At 47.5% G+C, this 15,322-nt stretch overlaps 1 protein-coding gene across 1 annotated transcript in view; it reads right to left on the bottom strand.

Annotated features, from left to right (window-relative positions):
* prkcaa (protein kinase C, alpha, a) overlaps positions 1-15,322 on the bottom strand; it is a 159,969-nt gene that overhangs the window by 105,928 nt on the left and 38,719 nt on the right. Inside the window, exon 3 of the mRNA XM_062546456.1 lies at positions 2,349-2,431. Coding sequence (XP_062402440.1) covers positions 2,349-2,431 — 83 coding nt within the window. The remainder of the gene's footprint in view (positions 1-2,348; positions 2,432-15,322) is intronic.

Here is a 15,322-nt window from a genome sequence, read left to right as displayed (position 1 = left end):
AATTACACACACAACTCCCGATTCCCAAATGATGGAGGGTCACGATTTCCATGTGTTGCCCATGGCAACCTTTGTGCTGTGTGTGTGTGTGTGTGTGTGTGTGTGTGTGTAGGACTTAGGCGGTACGGCGAGTACCCTGAGCCTGGCAGATGACGGAGGGACCCGTAAGGATGTGACGGGAAGCATTTAATGAGGAAGCTTCTGGCACAAGGTAGCCATTTACTGAAACACAATTAAGCAAACAAAAACAAGCTTCTGGCCTGCCAACGGGAGTCTGTGAATTGACTTAATGTGTTTATTCCCTTTTGACCAACAAAGAGGATGTGGTCCGTAAGTCAGTTTGGGAGAAAATTGCGGATATAAAAATCAATGGCGGCCAGTGGTGCCTGGAGCCCACACAGAGACAATGAGGCCTATTCATATCTATTGGGATGGGGATTGTAGTGGGGAAAAAAAATAAACGTTGAGCGTCAGAGAGACCTGTGGCCCGCTGGGGCTGAAGACTGGGCCGCAGATCCCCGCAGAGTCGAAATCCTTTCGGAGCAAAACTATTCCAGCGTTACAACTTGGGTGTCATCTACGCACCGCGTGTTCTAAAAACAGCTGGGGCATGACAGAGCAGCTTGAGTGACATGCTGACATTATATCCAGTTACGTGCCAGCCGTCGCCAAGCAGCGAGGGAGGGGGGGTGGGGGCAGAGCCTGAGGGGCACACCATGGCAGCACAAAGGAGTTGGAATTATGAAATAACGTGTGTGTGTGTGTGTGTGTGTGTGTGTGTGTGTGTGTGCGTGCATGCAAACACAATGCACTTTAATATCATACTGCAGTGACATTTGGGGAAAAGCAGGCAATGTTAACTTTTAATATACTGCACTATATTTAGGCGTGTGCACAGTACTGTATTAACAACTATGCAAACGATGTGCTGTTTTTCTGCGGTACGATGAGGGATCAGGCGATATGAGGCTAAAGTTTAGAGACTACACTAAGCCTGAGACAGACTGGACTGGAGTGAAAGTTGATTTATAAACATCTCGTTAGACAAACATGATGCTGAAATGACATTTAGAATTTTCACACTAACTTCGTTTCCATGATTGCTAATGGAGAGCATAAAGCGGACCATTCCCATGTTAACTCTTTTCCACAGCGAGTGATGGTTTTCAAACGGATAAGGGTTTGGCCGCGTCACGTTCCAGACAGAGAGATGAAATTGTACAGTACATGAAGGAAAAGCGCAGGGACTCGTGAGAGCTCGTGCTGGGCCAGGACGAGGGGGATCTGTGCACTTTCTTTTCCACATGCCCGCTAATGCCCACACCAGATGCTGGGGCCTGCGAGGCTACAGGCAGGCGGCCGGCCAGGCCGACCAGCGACCACGGCTTTGATCTCCGTTACTGTGTCTGGCTCGACAAAGAGCAGCTGCCCACGGCACACGGCGTTAGCCAGGTAGCCTGGGTTACAGTTATACGCTAGCAGAGCAGGCGGAGAGGTGCAGCGGAAAATCTCACTGAAAATTACTATAAACTGCATTTCCACATACATATATTACTCAATGAAAATGCATTGTTATGCACACGACCATAAGTCATGTAAAAAAAGTCTTATTATAACACCTGAGATATTCTTTCATTCTCAATGAGAATAGTTCCTTTCAACGACCATGACATACCGGATGTGCCGCCATTGTTTGTACACGGGAGTCAATGGTAGTGTCGCAACTTTGAGATATCGATGGCTTTGGCCTGGGTTACACGCTAGCAGGGCAGATGAAGAGGTGCGGCGGAGGACTCCGAGTCCAAGGCCCTGCTCTCCTCTCTGCTTTACCCCAGGGAGAGTCTGCCAAGTGGGCCTGTGATTTCACTCAGACTGAGTGGCCTGTGATGGATGGGAATGAGCAAGCTAGCCACCTGCTGGAGGTATTAATCTCACACACCCAGCTAAAATCCTGGATCACACATTCGGGTGTGAGATATTGCACAATCATACAGTTAGGAGTATATCAATTAGGAATTGAATGGCGCATATTGGGTGTGCATATCTGATCTGAGCCATATTTTGAACACAATTACAATAGGTCTTTGTTTTGTATTGACACAACCCGTTCATGTACAGAGAGAGAAAGCTGAAAGCTAAGTGACCACTGGAGAGACTAAACCTGCCATTTTTATTGGCACTGTAACCCAGAGCGTTGTGGTCTAGTGAAACCGTGCCTTCTGGGGCACAGCGAGGCCTATGTGAGTCATATGTGGTGATGGATGCTGCATCAGCGGGCCACACTGTAAATAATCAACACAATGAATCCCATGTGAATGGTGGCCGCCGGCCAGGAGAGGTCTACTCACGTCTGTGTCCGGACCCTTGTCCGCTCCAGGGCAGCAGAATGTGACAAATTCATGGCAGCGCTTGTGAACCACGAAACAGCAAACTGAAAAACAAAGAGGAAGAGAGAGAGAGAGAGAAAGTTTTTTCGATTAGAACTATGAATGATACAGGGTCATCACAATCACAGGTAAGAGATATAAGTCATGTCAAGTTTTGTTTAAAGCACAATGTTTCACCTACAGTAGTTTCATATCAAAGTTCAGTAAATCATTTTTTTTTTCATTCAAAACGTAGTTGTTGCTGTTGTTGTTGGGGGAGCCTCCTGGCGAGGCACGAGGATGTGTACACTGTTAGAGGCTCCTCAACACAATGTCCAGGTGAGAGACCTCATCGATATAGCCATGAGCAAGGCAGCACCAGATGCACATTCATTTGAAGGCAATTACGTTTAGCATCCTAATATACTGTATTCATATAGGACTATAGTCTCAAGACTACATCTCCCATGCAATCTTTCACCAAACTAACCCAGTCGGGTATGTTCCTGTGAGCCGGAGGCCATTTTAGAGTCTGGCTGTCCCCAAGGCTAATGCTTAATAACAACGCAGAAATCACAGCAAATCACCCCCGTCAGCTACTTCTCGCCAGTGGAGCCCCCACGGATACCTAAACGCCCCCCATAACTCAAGGTGCCGCCGATATTGCAAACAGCCAGGGTCGTAAATAAGAATGATTCATAAACAGTGACTTGAGCCAAGCTTCCCCTCTACCCAACACCCCCCACCCACCCCCCCCCAACCAAAGAGCCTCGCTCAGGACATCCATTCGTTGGTCGATAGATCTTTCCAACCTGCCATCAGCAGAAGAGGGAGTGGGATGTGAGCAAGAAAGAGAGAAATAAATAGAGAGAGAGAGAGAAAGAGAGAGAGAAAGACAGAGCGAGAGGGGAGAGAGAAAGAGGAGAAATGTGCAGCCACAATAATAATAATTTTAAAAAATCAAACCCAAGAGGGTCACCCATCACTGGAACTCATCCAACATCACAGGCGCGTTCTTTGTGAGCTTTTTAATTAAAGCAAATGATGGGAGGATTTGTTTCATTGTAAACAGCGGAGGAGGCTAAGGAATGGAATGTTGGCTGAACTGACACAAAATGACTGCAAAGTTAGTCTAAATTTGAGAGAAAGAGAGAAGAGAGAGAGAGAGAGAGAGACGCCAGTCAATATTTGAGAAAGCTCAAGCTGAGGTTATAATGAGTCTGCCCTATCGTGTGGAGAGTACACAATGCTGTCATTTTCTTTTCTGAGAAACAAAAACTCACAACTGAAGAGGAATAACGACCGCATTTAAAAACTCTAAAGGGAGCTCTACTTAACTTTGTCTGGCAGTAAAGTTTTTACATTCCAAAACACAAAGCCGAGTTTGCAAAGGTATAGTGACTATAATGAGTGCGTTTTAGCATCACTCTGTGTACATCATTTTAAGACGCCAAAATATACAATATAAGTACATAATCAATGTTTAACTACCAAGACGAACGTGTGCACTGTACACACTACACTTAAATGACCCGGATCCTGATCAGAGAATCCTGGTGAACTTGATTTGTCCACCCTGGCGTGGAAAGACGAGCCGAGACTTTCTGTGCCCATGCGGCATCTTCCTATGCGAGGCACATCCGCTTGGTCAAACAAGAGGATCAGAAAATGTCAGAGTGACTTTTGCCGGGGCCGACATGAGTGGGATGCTCCGCTGGTGACCTTATCATGATTTCACTTGCGGGGCAGGAGGAATTATTATGCAGAGGTGACAGTTTAATGTGGATTTGGAAATCAATGGTCATTAAATCTCTTGGATTCTCCCAAGAGCACTAAATAGTTTCTTTCTTTCACCTGTCAACTCTTGCAGTGGCCCACCAAATACAATTTTAAAGCTCCTATAATGTTCCTATAATGTTTCCAACAATGCCCCAATATGTCACAAAGGGCGGCAGCTCCCGTTAGTTCCCCAAAGAAATTGCACCCTTCCATCAATGCCACCGAAATCGTTGGTTAAACGAGGCCAAAGCCTTTCAGATAACATGTGTTACCCCGATGAGAAAGGAGGGGGGACATCGCTTGAGTGTGACAGCGCCTTTACGGGTCTGAATAATGCTCGGTTCGTGGGCGTCTCTATCACGGGAAACCTTTCATGGTGCGCCCAATGCCCGGCTCAAACAAAAGAGGCCGCAGGTGATGAATGCCGGATCCCTGCACACATTTATATTCGCTCGCTGGAGAGCTCTCGGCTTTCGTTTCACTAAAAAACCGAGGCGGCCCTGACTCCCTGAATAGCAGGGTTGCTGTTGAGACTGGGCTGCATTAATGTTAGCCGGTGTGTCGCGTTTAATTAAATACAGCAAAAGATTAAGCTCCGAGCAACCCACCCTGTTAAAGCCTTGAATGGTGTTACAAAACACATTTCACCATTCCTTCCCGATAGGCTTTTGTCACAAGTGAAAAGATTCTTTGGACCTTCGATAAGTCTGTCTGTCTGTGAGGAACTATTTCACTTAAAGAAGTAACCGATTCAGAAGACCTACTTAAAGAACTGTTATGTAGACAGGAACAACATGCTAAACACGTATGAACCAGTGCTGTGAAACTCAAGTAGGTCCATCAAATAAGGACCGTACAACGAGCTGACGGTCGGAGGTCTGATAACGTCTGGCCAGTCGATGAGCATCTGTAGCTCTGACCGGTGCAGTGTGCACAGTTCCACCATACAGACGGACCTCGACTGACCAGTTTGTGGCCGCGTCAGAGATGTCGGGAAAAGAGTTGCTCTAACTGGCTGTTTAGCTTGCATATTGTTACAATAAGAAAAAGCACGGTGTAATCATCAGATAGATACTGAGATAGAAGGAGATGCAATCCTGGTACAATCCTTCATAGCAGAACTTAGCCTGCAACATCCTGACAACGGCATATGCATGCATACAGTATGACTGTAAAAGTTGTCAACATGCAAAAACACAAAAGGTGACTCATCAACACATACTGTACATGCCCATGCAAACAATACACAGATCCACATAATAGCTCTTCTTAAGCCCATGCAAATACAAGCCCCTACAGTGGGCTAAACAACATTTCAGCCATTTTACAACTAGTCCTTGTCAAAACAAGGATGGCTTTAGGATGGCTTCTCTAGGATGGTACTGAAGGTGTGAGGCCTGTAGTATTTCAGTGAGCATTATTCCAGCTTCCTGTTTGACTTGATGTTGCTCATCTCACTCATGCCAATCATCTGATAACACACAAATGGACCTCTTTATATTAATATTACACCTACAGTACATTTGTAGGCCTTGGTGACATTTCAAATCTAATAACCCCTATGGTAAACCCTGATGAACCCATAGAAACCCCACCTGAAACCACCATGAGTCAGACTTGTCTCCTTGGTGAAATCTGAGGCCTATTGGTAACTATGGGCTATGAGGCTGAGATCACTGATTTTGTCCACTTCCTGATGTGGTGTGGCGTCACGTTACATGCAACTCAATTCCTCCTCGTTCAAAGCATCCACTACTACTTTGCAATGTATCATTACATGTTTAAAATGTATTTCTTTCAAAAGGTCAAGGAAATCCAATGTACTCTCTACAAGCAGATAATCTGCCCAAGTCTAAATCTACAATGAGTGCAAAAGATTTACAAAAAGGCACACATTCCAAAATAGTTGACTGCATGTTTGCCATCGGTCACTCAAACACTTAATTTGTGAGACTTCACACTCTTGCTGAATGCAATTAATGCAAAGCAGCTGTATGGTGACGCGTCTCAATGGCAATCAATTGCATACCATTACTGTACATCCTTGCTTGAAATATTCTCAATCTTTACATTTGTGGCATCTGTACTGGCAAAATTATTCAAAACTAACTGACCCAGCATCTCTCAGTACTGAGCCTCTCTGGGCAACACCTCAGCTTTACTGAGACACTCCACTCTTATTTCATTACTCGTGATGCCCTGCAGTGCACACAGGAGTGCTAGAGGTAGATTAGAAGGACTCTGAGACCTAGATCTGTAGGACTTCAGTTCTCTGTCACCTGAATAAAGTCACACTGTGTGCTGTTGCACGCTTTGGAAAAAAAAATACAAAAGAGAGAGTGGTGCTCCTCCTCTAGCAAAAGACTATTTGCCAAAGTTCGAGAACTGAAGCGGAGTTACACATTTTTGATGGCACACTTGAGTAAAGGGAACATTACAACACAACGCCAATGGCAGTGACTAGAAGTGTGATGATGATTCAAGGAACGATCCCAACTACGAGAGGACAAAAGTGAAGGGATTATTTAATCTGAACGAAATAAAACGACGAGTAATGAATTCAGATGCTGTTGCGCTAGATCATCTAATCATAGTATCCAATCTGACTTTCCATTAGAGTGAAAGTGAAGACAGAGGTAACCATTTCATTCTTGGATTCATTTAATTGTAAAAATGGTCTTATGCAAGTGACAGTTAGTGCCTTGATAATCACCTGAGTAAATGAAAATGATAATTTTGTGAAATGGTCAGTCAAGCATTGCAATGGAACAGTCTGGAGTTTTAATGAAAGTACATTCATTTGGCACGCTGTAGAAAGACACCTGCATTGTTCAGCCATATCTCATGGGACGGAGAGCATAACAAACTGTTTACATTACGGATCAGACATTAAGCACACCCAGTGTCCTCTGCAGCTCTCTAGAGGCCCTGACTGGAGGACTGAGCCATACTGTATGCACATCTCCTGTCCACATGCAATGTACTTAGGGAGGGTCAACAGAGACGGACCTATCTAAACATTACATGCAGGGATCATATGATTGTGTTCTCACATACAAGGGCTGTGCAAATAATCCCATTCACACATGACGTGCAGCTCATGTGTGCACTGTTGTGCATCCTGTGTGTGCTTAGTCCCATAATTGGATGCAGTGGTATGGATGTCTGCATACCATCATTCCTCATCCTGTTAAGATGCTAAGAGAAATATGCGTCATCCACGTCACTGGTCAGACACGTGTGTTATGTGTGTGTGTGTGTGTGTGTGTGTGTGTGTGTGTGTGTGTGTGTATGAGCAATGAGGAGATCAGACAGTCAGCCATGCTGTGAGGGAGCCACACACCCACACACACACACACACACACACACACACACACACACACACACAGGCCCATTAAAGGGGCGGGAGGAGGAGAGGGCATCATAAAAACTGCTGCTGAGAGCCGCGTTAGATTCCTGCCACAATCAATCCGGCGTTCCGCGCCCGTGACCCCGGCAGCTTATTGCCCGGGCGACAATCCGGTTTCAGACGAGCCTCTGTTCTTCGCAGACGAGGAAGAGGTGTCTGGGCTTGGGCAGCAGTGGACACGGCGTGTGGGGGAGGGGAGGTGGGGGGAGATGGGGCCTCACACAGACACAGACACTCGTCTTCCTCATATTAGGGAGTGTCATCTCCGTAAGCTCGTTCCCTGGTGGGAATTCCTCAGCGCCTCAGAGTGTTGAGCGAGGGTCAGAGAAAAGAGAGTGTGGCATTTAATCCGATTTAAGGGGGACTTGCTGGAGAGCTTAGTCACACTCGGATGGCCTTTCTTTTGCACACACATACGGACATACACTGCCAGACACACACACACACACACACACACACACACACACATAACACACACAGTGTATAATGTGTGTGCTAGAGTCAAAATTGTATGTGACACTGTGTGTGTGCGCATGTGTGTGTGTGTGTGTGCGCGCGCGCGCGCGCGCGCGTGTGTGTGTGTGTGTGCGCATGTGTGTGTGTTTGCATTTGCATGTGGTTCAGCAAGCTCAGTATATTACTGCACAGTTCTAAGTGATGAGTGTGTATTGTGCATGTCTGTCTGTGTCTGTGGGGTTTGAGTGTGTGTGTCCACACATGACGCATATATTTGTATGCATCTGTTTACGTGCACCACAACACAATGAACACACGCGCATGCTGATAGTTTAATGTGCATTAGCGCCAGTGGTCTCTCTCTCTCTCTGATCTCTCTCTCTGTCTCTCTCTCTCTCTTTCTCTGTGTAAACTTCTGTATTAATTTAGATTGGTGCGTCAGACAGTTATGCTTGAATGCATTCTCAGTATCTTTAGGGTCAAATATCTACTCCCTGGGAGAGAGAGGGAGCGAGAGAGAGAGAGAGAGAGAAAGAAAGAGAGAGAGAGGGAGAAAGAAAGATCAGCAGAGAGATAGAAAGGAAGACATAAAGAGAGAGAGAGAGAGAGAGAGAGAGAAAGAAAGATAAGCAGAGAGATAGAAAGAAAGACATAAAGAGAGAGAGAGAGAGAGAGAAAGAAAGAAAGAGAGTGAGCGCAGGAGACCGTTTCCAAGGGAACACTCAGAGGGGGCTGTAATGACATAATCATAATAAATTAAACATGGCTCTACCGGCACCCAAGGGAGGCTTGAGGTGACTGGGTGTGGCGCGAGACTGTCGATAAAGAAAGCTTCTACACACACACACACACACACACACACACACACACACACACACACACACACACACACACACACACACACACACACACACACACACAAACACACACACCTGTCCCCTGTCGCCCCACATCTCCTGTTGCACTTCTTTCTAATTGACACAGACCCCGCTGGATCACTGCTTCTATATTTGTGTGCACGTTAAGAAAAATAAGAGCCATCGCAGACATGTTTTTTTTTTAACCTGTCTCTGGGGCACAGCTATGAATGGCCCTTCAGGTCGAGTCTGTTCTATTGCGCTGCGCTCATTTAAATGTAAATTCTCTGGGACGGTGCCACGGCTCTGGGCACTGCAGCGGGGGCAACAGGAACGACAGCGCGCATTACAAACACGCAAACAGCGCAAACACCGCGCAAAACAAGCACAGATTTGGTTGGCACAAATGAACGCATGCTAAGGGACCAATTATAGACGCCGCGGCGGTGCCAATTAGGCACCGAACGATGACACACGGACATTGCGGTGGAATCAGACAGAAGGGGTCAGGGGTCGCGGCCTGCCCGCTTGACATACGACGCTGTGGGTTCACCCGTCCACGCCTCGTGCTGGGATGGCACGGATGCCAGGCGGCTGGCATGCGAGGTGCCCACGGAGCGTGTGGCACAGCTGAGACTTCAAAGCCCTTCTGCCGCCCTGCCGCCACTAACCAACCCCCCCCCGCCCACTGCCCCCACATACGAGGTGTTCTGAGAGAGGAGGCTCTCACAATCCATACACTCAAGTGATCAGTCTTCATTAGTGTGCCACACACAAACTGCCATCCTCTGTGTGTGTATGTGAGTGAGTGAGTGAGTGAGTGAGTGAGTGAGTGAGTGAGTGAGTGAGTGAGTATGCAAGGATGTGTGCGTGCCTGCATACGCATAATGTGTTTAGGACTTAGTCTGGCTTGTGCACAATTTTTGGCTCATGGCGCATCCAGAAATTCACAGCTGAATGCACGGATGCAACTGTTGATTAAAATGCAAATATTTGATAAGCTTGGACAATGTCCTTGTGTTTATGTGTTTATGTGCACACATTCCAACACACACAAACACCATTCAGCTATCAAAGCAACAACACTGACTTCTCTCCAAAAACGGTCCACAACAACAACAACATCCCAAAAAAACGCAACTCGCGAAACTTCATGACAAAACCCAGATAAAACCGGAGCTGACATTAAGAGCAGTGACTCATGGCCTAATCAGGGCTCCTTCGCATCAGCCAGCCTCGTTTGGACCGCGGCTTTCCCCAAACTCAGGCACGCAATCAGCCGAGGGCTCGGCAACGCTCCCGAACGACCCGTCGACTTCCACACGGAAAAGAGAGGAGAAATACAAGCCACCTGCGTCACTTTTTCCTTCGGCAAAACCCAACGGCGGCGTTCAAGGCCCTGAACGCTCCAGGCCGTTCTCACGGGCTCAAGGGAGTCAAAAACTTTGCAAGGGAGGACAGCCATTGGACAGGCATCGTCACAAGTGGTAGCAGGCATAGCTGACACTGAGGTCAGGCAGGTCTCGGCAGACAAAACTTGAGGCTGGCGCTGAGCCGTTTCAGTCAGTAAATAACAGAAGAATTCACGAGCATCTGCACAGAAAACTCTGAGCCAAGAGAACACAAAAACAGCGAGAGCGCTCACGTCAGAAGAGGAAGAATGGAACAGCCAAGCTTCAGGAAAAATAAACCCTTTACAGTCTGTTAATCACCGACAGCAAATGACCACCCATGAGGTCAACCACACCTGCACGTGAATTACCATTTAATAAAACTAGAAAAAAATCAACATCAATATGGAAACATTAAATGGCAGACATCCTATGTTAGTCACCATGCCTGAAATGACTAACATGATTCTATGGTTATGGTTACGCCATTTGGCAGACATCTCTGTCCAACCAACGTTAAAAAATAACGTGCATTTGGCCAATATCAGTTCCCCTCCGTTGCACAGCTAATATAAACGAGTGAGCGTTTAATTTAGCTCGCCATCACACGGGCAGGCTTTCAATTATCGGCGCGCTTATATCTCTTTCCAGGTGCACGTGTCGGTGTCTGAATCACTGCTGGAGAGGAGGAGGAGGAGGAGGAGGAAGATCCCATTTCACAGAAGCCTTATTACAGCACTGGCTGTTAATTAACTGCCCCGCCTCGATGGCTCCCAAATGCCACGCTTGTCGGATGGCGAATCAGTGAAGGTGAAATAAAACCCTTGGGCTTGGCCTCCTAGAGCCATGATCAATTGCTGCTTATTTACTTCTTTAATTGTTTATCAAGTGTGGACAGCACACACACAGAAACATGGTGATGCGCATGACTCCGCGTTCATCTCCGTAAACAGTTTTGGTTTATATTTGCTGGCCTCAGACGTGGCTATTCTAGGAACTGGAGGTATTTGGTGAGGTCAGATAGATAGTGTCTGGAGCGGCGAGCTGTAAAGGCGAGCGCTTCTGCTGGGAAGTGTGGCGCTGAGGGCGGTTTGTGGAAGAACACGGCAGAGTGAGCGAGAGACCCTAGTCTCTCTGGAGCACAGGGCACAACGCCGGACGAGCCTTGGGCTACACTGAAATGGTTGCTGTGCTGCTAAACATATTGTGTGTGTGTGTGTGATCTCTATGTGTGCTTTATTGCTTCTATTAGCCTCTAGCCCCAACCCTCTGACCAGCCATGATCTTCACCGTCTCCTGAGATAACAGAAGCTAACTAACGGTCTTCCCCTCTCTCTCTCTCTCTCTCTCTCTCTCTCTCTCTCTCTCTGGTGGGGTGACAGTTGGAGGAAGCGGGAGAATATTGACCACAGGAATATATAGCCATGAGTCTCCCCTTCCTCCTCCACTCCTCCACACCATTAACTCAGTGGCGTCCATTACAGTAAAAGACTAGTTCTACCAGACCCGCCTTTGGCAGAATGATTTTAAACAAGCAGGGGCGCCTCAGGGAGTGGGGAGGGAAGGTGTTTGAAGGTTGATATCTACTGGCATTTCAATCCACACGGTCACAGTTCCACAGTCAGAGGCAAAGGTTATGTACACTAGGCTTAATTCTGCCATTTTTCGCCGAGCTATATAAAGCCGAAAGCCGCTGCTGGGTCAGGGATTGGAAAAGGTAATATGCCTTACGATGTCTCATGCCAACACACTCTGGACACTGAACAAGTCTGGGAATTCAATACAGTATATAGCAAGCAGTCCTGTCCCTCCAAAATGTAGAAACGTAATTTAAAGAGTGATATTTGCTCATGCTGGTCCCTCTCAATCCCCATTTGCACAGTTGGTAGTGGTGCTGGTGGTGGTGGTGTTGGCACCAGATATTCAGCTGACAAGAGATCTGGCCGGAGATGTGGTGTTGGTGGTGGTGGTGGTGGTGGTGGTGGTGTTAGCGTGTCTTTGGCCTGGCCGACGTGCTAATGCGCACGCAGGGCAGTGCTGACAGGGGTGAGAGGAGTCAGAGGAGTGTTGAGGCAGATCTGAGCAAGCAGCACCAGCGCTAACAACTGCTCCGCAAGGAGCCAGCGCCTAAATGCTAACAGAGAGAGAGAGAAACAGAGCGAGAGAGAGACAGAGAGGGAGAGAGGGACAGAGGGGGGGAGAGAGAGAGAGGGGGGGGAGAGAGAGAGAGGGGGGAGAGAGAGAGGGGGGGGGGGACAGAGAGAAAACGAGGGGGAGGGCAGCACCTTGATTTCAGCTGCGGCATACAGGGTCACTGCATGTGCCAAGAGGCCTTTAAGGCCGTGCCAAAACTCACACTGCCATCAGACTGCCTGTTCTCAATCAACTGAGAGACAAAGCAGCAGAAATTCAATAAGGCTATACAGCAAACCTGAGAAAACACAAAGCGTGACCACAACGTAGCCAATGGACTTTCCAGTGCCGGTGCCTGTCAAAGTCAGGTGAACAAACGTCTTATTGGTCAGTCGCCATATTGACCAAATGATTAGACTCGTGTGGTTTCATTAAATCTCAATTCGATTCAAGGCCATGCAGTTGTGAGACGTTCCTTGCTACGCAAGAAGCCACTTGGAACAATTACCCGCCGTTTAACAATCACGGTAATCAAAACACATTTGTCTGGCCTCGGACGCTCCGCACAGGCATGATCAATGGCGAGCGGCGCCAGCGTTATATAAATATACTCCGATTCACAGAACTCACAGACCTTTATTTGTCTGTGAAGAGAAGAGTAATAAGACACAGGGCCTGTAGTTTCTTTGTTACGACTGGTCCTGATGAATAACAGTAAAGCGTCGATCAATTCTGAGCTCCAGAAACTGTTTTATACTATTTTTGAACACAATCTCAAGACTTGCTAAAAACAGCCAAAACAGATTTGACCTAGTTCTGAGAATTTCTTACGTGTGTGTTGTGTGTGTGTGTGTGTGTGTGTGTGTGTGTGTGTGTGTGTGTGTGTGTGTCAGGGGCTGAGAGGTGGGGGTTGTGGGCATGGATGTGTGTGTAAAAGGTTAGAGGTGTGATTGCTACTGGAAACTGTGATTGTGATGTAACGCGGTTCAGCTTGAGCAATACATGCGCTTGTGAATCATTATAGTTATATTGACTTCTATAGAAAGCATAGCCCAATGAGGGCATTGTTCACTTTGCCGGTGACTGCTCAAAAGGAAACTGAAATAAAAGTGACATTTACGGTCCTCGGGTCATCACCCAAAAACATTCACAGTCTGCAAAAAATCGTATGACTCTTATCTAAATTGACCTTTCACTACAACTACATATGTTGCAAAATCTCTTCACCTTACATGTGTGAAAGCCATCAGCACCTTCACACTGGTGGTGTGACTCTGGGGTTGAGTGATAGGGTGATAAGAGACTGGTGGTTAATGAGAGGGAGAGAGAGTCTGTTACCTCGTTTCGACCGCAGCGGTGCCGGTGCTGGTGCCGTGCCGGTGCCCAATCTCGAACTGGTTCTGCGTGTTTCGACCGAACAATGACAGGTGCTGGTGCCAAAAAGCCAGCACCGGCACGGCACCGTGAAATTGCTGGTCCCAGAGTTGGGGCCGTTACGTAATAAGGGTCGTGGCACCATGGCAACAGTAAATATACTGAACTGTCATTTAAAAATGAGCGTAGCACTCTAGAATCTTTGGTCATCACTATGGTATGACGTTAGCAAAAGCCGACGTTAAACTAAATTAGCCTACGTAAGCTAGCAGGCTAACGGTATAAAATAGTTTCACTGACAGCTAATATCTCAGACCAGACGTTATTAGTGGGTACAACAATGGTATAACCAGATAGTAAATCGTTTATTTTCAATCTACTTTAAACAAATCCAAGCTAAATAACGTCACACAAATGGCATTTCAACCGATTCAGCAGTCATTTACCGATATCGGCAGCCATGTTTTTTTTTTGTTTTCACAGCTGATTCAGACGTGCGTCGGCATAGTAACACTCCACTCTAGTAACATTCTGCTCCGTGCTGAACCCTATGGAAATGCGTGCCGGTGCTGGTGCCGGTGCTTTACCAGAACCAGCTCAACGTCAGCACCGGCACCAGCACCGGCACAGCCCTGGTCGAAAAGAGATATGTGTGTGTGTGTGTGTGTGAGAGAGAGAGAGAGAGAGAGAGAGAGAGAGAGAGAGAGAGAGAGAGTGAAAAAGAGCAATAGAGAGAGACCATGAGAGAGGGAGACCGACAGACTGACAGAGCGAGAGAGTGAGAGATGTGGCATGTGGTTTTGGCTGTTTCAACAAAACTCGGACTGGGGACCACAATTCACCACAGGCACAGACCACGGTGACATCCGCTCCACACTCAAATTGGTCCAACGGCATCTTTTCTCTCTCTCTCTCTCTATCTCTCTCTCTCTCTCGCGCACTCTCTCTTCCTTCCCTCCTCTTTCTAACTCTCTCAGCCCCTCACACACACACACACACACACACACACACTATCAGGCGTGCCAGCTTGCAGTCTCTGGGGGCGGCCCAAAGTGCGTGGTTTTAGTGCATGTCAGAGTTCCTGCTCTGGTCAGCTGTGCTAATATTAAACCCCTCTGGGCCACGTCGCCCTCCCCGGAGGCTCTTCCAAACAACATTCCTCTGCCTGCTGGCCCACACACTCACACACTCACACACTCACACACACACACACACACACACACTCTCTCTCTCTCTCACACACACACACACACACCCATCCTCTCCACCCCCCCAAACGTGCTTTGCCTCCTCCTCCTCCTCCTCCTCCTCCTGACACAGAGCCATACGATGTGTCCCGCTGGGCAGCAGTTCGCGCAGCGCTCTCTGGACTGGGACTGGGACACTGTTTATTTGGATGGCCACTCACGGAGGAGGGCTGGGCTGGGCTGGGAGGGGGGGCCACAGGAGCATATATAGAAACCCTTTCATCAGCAGATCCCCCAGAACAACATTCGAACGCTCTGCGCAGAAAAGAATGCATCACAACATCAATCGCTACGGGCTATACGGGACTAT

Source organism: Sardina pilchardus, chromosome 1, assembly GCF_963854185.1.
Source record: "Sardina pilchardus chromosome 1, fSarPil1.1, whole genome shotgun sequence".
NCBI classification, from domain to species: domain Eukaryota; kingdom Metazoa; phylum Chordata; class Actinopteri; order Clupeiformes; family Clupeidae; genus Sardina; species Sardina pilchardus.
This window is presented reverse-complemented; position numbering and strand designations above follow the sequence as displayed.